We start from the raw sequence: 6000 nt of genomic DNA on the forward strand, positions 1-6000 counted from the left end.
TCATTTCTCCAGTTCAGCACTGGCGTCTGGTTTACTAAAGATTCCTAAACGATCCGCCAGCCAATCTAAGAAGACACGTAGCCAAATAACCAAACCTGCACATTTTTTATTTTGAGGGTAGAAAAATGTACACCCACAAAAAGCGCGCACAAACATTTAGACTTCGCTAAAGAAATCGTGTCAACCTATCATTTAAACAATGTTTGCTTTATAAACACCATATATAATACAAGAATTCATCAAAACTGAACCGGTAAATCATTCTTTTCTTTTCTGAAACCGCTTAACTTGTAAAAGAGTTCCGCGGAGACAAGGCCAAGCCAGGCGACATGCAGAAAAAGGAATCACCACACTGCAGGGTACGCAACTCCTTAGGTTAGTTGCATAAACTCATTTCACTCAATTTACATACATACTGTTTAGGGAATACACTTGACTACCACTACGTTGGACGGGATCCGAACCCAAGTTCAATAAAATGCCCCATCATCACTATGCCACCTCATTTAAAATGAGCTTCCAGCTTTATTAAACCCTAATTTACATTTAAATAGCACTCTTTCAATATATGATCACTGATACATTTCGAAGTCCATCCATCCATTAACTACGTCAGTTTATAGTTCAGGCTTATATATTGGCAGCACTTTGGCCAGGTTGTAGCGCTTATGGCTCGAAACAAGAAGACTGGGATCGGGGCCCTTGTGCAACCTGCGTGGAGTTTGCCTGCTCTACCCACGCTTGCGTTTGAGTTTCCTCCACGTGCTGTTAGTTTCCTCCGACAGTCCAAAGACATACAGGTTGGGTGAGCTGGCATCGCTAAATCTGTTTGTTGTTTGCCCTGCGATGAGATAGCGCCCTGTTCAGAGGTATTGTTCATGTCTTTCGCCCAATGATTGCTTGAATCGGCTCCAGCTGCCCCGAGACCCAATTTTTTAGATTGGGAGGATTATAATAACCAAATCATATCCCTGAAACAGCAGGTACAGCGCCAATTAACCGCCTACATATAAAAAACGGGTTATTTAAGAAAAAAGCACATTATGCAAACAAATACATTTACATATCTGTTAGTGATTGACGATGTTCTTTCACGAACCTTTATTAATTTTCAGCTCCGTTCCACTGCCGTTGGCTTTTCCTACTCCTGCTAAATCGACTTCACAGAAGTAGACCCCGGCGTCTTGAAAAGAAACACGGCGTATGGTGATTGAAGCGTCCTTCTTATTCAGAAATGTCTGCGTGCCTGTTCTGCTGAGTCGATTAGGGTAGCTTTTCTCGGAGACTTCTCGGCCCCCGACTCTGTCCTTGTACCACTTGAATGAGCCGAGAGTCACAGGCTGCTGGCAGGTGAAGTAGCACCGCAAAATCGCGTCGTCTCCATCGTCTGCGCGAACGTCCCTGTCTTGAGACACGTGTAGTTTCGCCAGAACAGCTGCAAAAGAGCAAATACTGTAATACTTTATCAGTAATCTAATATTAAAAAGTTTTACAGAGAGTCATGATGAGAACTGGAAAAGGATACTTAAGCGTTCAAGCGGGACCCACACCTGTTGCAAATCCAGAGCACCATAAACAACCAAACGTAATTGCCGTGAAATTCGAACACACTTTAAAAATATCATTCTTCTAAATGCTTAGTATGTTCTAAAATAACTTGTTGGTTAATTTATAAAACGTATACACCACCAGAGGCTGAAGACCAAGTGAAATATACGCTATTGAAACATTCTAAAATTCTAAGTGCGTACAGTAGCAGCCTGGGCGCTGTCAGTCAACGGCGTGTACATTTTTCCCCGCGTGTACGTTTTGTTTCAGGTATTCTGGATTTACTTCCACATTCAACTTCCATCAGAATGTATAGTTTAATTATATAATGTACATATCGTGTCTGCTTTCCTTATTCTTTATTTACTAAGTTTGTGCGTGTATGGTTTTCCTTCCACATTCCAAAGTCTTGTGTGTTAAGTTGACTGGCGTTTCCAAATTGTTAACGTCAAAGTTAACGAGATGCACTAAGATGTGACTGGACATCGTCCAAAGCTGCTTTTGGGACAGGCTCCAGACCCCGTGACCAGGTACAGGATTAAATAGGTTTGAGGTATATTTTATAATATGTCATAATCTTGTACATCTTGAATCCATGAGAATAAACGGGTCAGACAGTGGAAGACTAGCTATGATTTAACTTAATACCATTTATGTATCTGAGCATATTATGTCACAACATTTATTTATTTTAGACACATCAGTGGTGATTATTGTTTCAGACACACAGGATATCAGTTTGAAAAGCACTGATTACATATCCCTTTAAGTGCATTCACCTATCCTTGTATTTTAGAGTTCCATTGAATTCATATCAAACAGTTTTTTTTCACTTGAGTTTATGTTTTCACCATACCGTTTACCTATCCTTTTTTTTTTTGCTTGTATGTGCACTCTGGTGGAGCCGTTAGTACTCAACCTAATTGAAAAGCCATTTTAAAAAAGAAGAGATGGTATCGTTTTCTTAAAGAAATGATCTGTTACAAATGTTTGCTGTAACAATTTAAAGTTATTGACCACTGATTAGTGGACTAAAAGAAACGTGATTTGATCAATAACACGAGGGACGTTCAAAATGTTTCCGCACTTTTAAAACTCTATTCATTAAGAATTTCAAAAACAAATTACATCACTTTTCTACATAGTCACCTTCGTTTGCGGTGCAATTTTCCTAGCGTCATACCAACTTTTTAATGTCCAATTACTACTCCTCCCGCATTCACCGTTTTCAACGAAAATATAAAACTACGGAAATGTTTTAAACGTCCATCATATTTAGACATTTAATATATTGCAACTATGGACAGATCAAAAACCTATAATAGAATTGGCAGCGAGTTCAATCGGCAGTGTTAAGCCTTTATGAAGCGAGTTAGCATTAATCGCGACACAGGCTTGTCATTTGGTTTCTGAAGTTCTGCTCAACATAGAGCTATTCACGCGTTTCAGGGTATTCTCCACGAATTGGATTCTTGTTTAAAATAAAATAAAATGATTGAAATGGTATAATCGGTGTTTAAATTGGTTACTTCTAGGCCGCCAAAACAGATCGTTACTACTCTGTGATTAGGATTGATTCGTATGGATCTGTTTCGAACAGTAACAAAAATATAACTGTTTCGTGAACGTTATCATGGAAAAAGACATTTTGTGCCTAACAAATACTACTATCATGAATATATTTTAGGAATTATATTGTGTTTATTTACTTAATATTATTTAAGCTTTTTTAATAGGACTGACCAACTCTGCTTTCCGAAGAGAGAAACTGACATTTTAAAGAAAAGGTTGAAACATTTTTCCAACAGTGAAATAAAATAACAATTATCTCACCTTGAATCAGTGCTGCCAACAGCAAGATCTTTCGGGCTATTCTCGTAGATGTCATGTTGATTTGCTTTGAAAAAAATGCCATTTGTTATCAACACTGTTCAAAATATTTGTAAAGCCGCTACTCAGTGACTCATGCCGGAAATGCGAGGCCACGGAGCTGTCTGGCTCGTCTCAGCACTCCTCACTTGTTCTTTTCATGTGCCTTTTTGCTCTTCTCCTATAGAACAGGTTTGCTGATCAGACCTTTCATATTACTCTCTGCTCTAACTTGAACAGCCTAAAAAAATGGATGCGAAGACTTAAAGAGAGCTGCTGCAAATCATCTACGTGGGACGTTCAAAAAGTTTCCGCACTTTTATAGTTTCGTTGAAAACGGTGAAGGCGTGAGGAGTAGTAATTGGGCATTAAAAAGTTGGTAAGACGTTGGGAAAATTGCACCGCAAACGAAGGTGATTATGTAGAAAAGTGTTGTAATTTGTTTTAGAAATTCTTAATAAACAGAGTTTAAAAAGTGCAGAAACTTTTTGAGCGTCCCTTGTATATTTTTTCGGGATGTTCAACGGTTGAAACGAATTCCTTAGTTAATTAACATTTTATAAAAGCCGGGATTTTCGGGTAGTTAACTGGCTTTGAATAATTGCTATTTCTGATTTCTTGTCACCGTACGGCAGTTCGGCTATTCTAAATGTATTAGGAGCACGCGCTGATACACCGCATTGCCGCCACATGACAAACCAACACAGGACCCCACATTAGGGAGATGGAATTAGGACCCGAGTGCAGCCATGCAACGGGTGACAACTCAGCACCACACTAGTTCAGATAGAGTGGAACAGTGTGAGGTTTTTTTTGTGGTGGCTGGAGTGCCAATTCTGCCACCAACCCCAAGGTTTTCCCCCTGCAGGTTGGAGGGCCTACATGCAGGGCTGGATGCAGATTAACGTCATACCCAGGACGAAGCAATTTGCAGGTTAATGGCCTTGCTCAGGGGCCCAACGGAGTAGAGTCACTTTAGGCGTTTACGGGATTTCAACTGGCAACATTCCGATTACCATGTAGATCCCTACCTCAAATTTTAATAATTACAAAAGCCAAGTAGCTTTACTGTATTTTAAATATATTTTCCTTTAACTGTCATACAATATTTCTTTATTTGATTTATTCTGTCCGTATGCTGAATTGGATGTACAAACTAAATGGATTGACAGAACCTCCTTAAGTATGCAATCCGAGTAAATCTGAACATTTTTGAATATTTTTTTAAATAATGGCACATATGCATTTTGTACATTGTAATGGGTCACTTTCTATATTGACTCCAGCTGTGGCTCAGGCCTTTCCAGGACCCTCAACTCCATAACCTAATTTAATGGTATGGGATTACTCGTTCGCGCGTGTCTCGCACTGCATGTCGTCACTGCTTTGAACAGAATTGGTTTCTTTACACCTGGTCAGCCCCCTGCTTTCTGGACTACTGGACGGTGGGGAAAGAGCTTGCCGCGAATCTCGAGAGAAGTGCTTATGTAGTATTGTAGAGCTCTTACCGTAAGCTTTATGGAAACCTGCACCTTACGTTTGGGCTGTTTGTTCAGCTGTATGAGTTCGTGCCCCCTATGCTGATGGTCAAGTTAAATGTAACGCAAGTGGAATTCATATTGTTTAGAACAGTGACGAATACGTAATAACATGTAACAAATGACATTGTTTTACAGGAACTTTATAACCCTGGCGTTTCCCCGTTCTTCCTGTTATCTTCATGGGGTACTTCTTAGAATACTGCGGTTTTTTTGTCCCACATTGTTAACCTATACAGAAGTTAACTTGTGACTCAAATTTATATGCCTAAAATGTAGTGTGAGTGCACTTCACGATGAATTATTTTTTTCTTGATTTTGTTTAGCTTTATTTTTTTTATTTTGTTTCCTACCTTGTGACGAACGTTTCGGTAACACGTACGGGTTATCATTACCATAAGCAGGAGACGGAAATTCAAAAGTGGGTGGATTTGGGGATTGAATTGTGAAAGAAGTGATTCTCACCAGCAAGGTTTCTCATTTTGTTTTCTCTAATGCTCATGTGCTAGATACCTGAAAGGATTTTTTATACTGTATTAATGAATTCCGGAATGTATAAATGAATGACCAGATCACTCAGTGTATTATATGAAAAATAAATAAATGTAATAACAAGGTGATTTTGATAAACTAATGATGATAAAAACTGAAAAATATATTTCTGAGAACATTTAGTATGAATTCATTTTAATTAGTAACATTACCATATTACAATTTGACTGTTAATTTGAAGTAAACGGTTGTATCTGCATGTTATTATACAATATGTTCAATCTGTTGAATGCCACTGTAATGTGGCATTGTTTTGGAAAATAAAATTTTAAAAAGTGATTGTTTCAGATGACAGGAAATTGTGATTCCAGTCTCTTATCAGCCAATATGTATTATTATAAAAATATAAGAGGAGATGAGGGCTCATAGTTCAAATGAGACTGACATGGTATACCTTTACAAAGAACGTATGATGTTGTATCTCTACATAATGGTATCTTGTCAAATAACAGTATTCATTTAAGATTTTATTGTAAAAATGTGTGATGCCTGA

At 38.3% G+C, this 6000-nt stretch overlaps 1 protein-coding gene across 1 annotated transcript in view; it reads right to left on the minus strand.

Annotated features, from left to right (window-relative positions):
* Positions 1–3450, minus strand: part of LOC120539773 — a 34850-nt gene extending 31400 nt beyond the window's left edge. The window contains exons 1-2 of the mRNA XM_039770157.1: positions 3382–3450; positions 1100–1435 (exon numbers count right to left, since the gene is read on the minus strand). Of these exons, the coding sequence (XP_039626091.1) occupies positions 1100–1435; positions 3382–3436 (391 nt within the window). The 5' untranslated portion in view covers positions 3437–3450. The remainder of the gene's footprint in view (positions 1–1099; positions 1436–3381) is intronic.
* Positions 3451–6000: the final 2550 nt, after the last annotated feature.

The sequence above is a fragment of the Polypterus senegalus genome, chromosome 11, assembly GCF_016835505.1.
Source record: "Polypterus senegalus isolate Bchr_013 chromosome 11, ASM1683550v1, whole genome shotgun sequence".
Taxonomy (NCBI): domain Eukaryota; kingdom Metazoa; phylum Chordata; class Cladistia; order Polypteriformes; family Polypteridae; genus Polypterus; species Polypterus senegalus.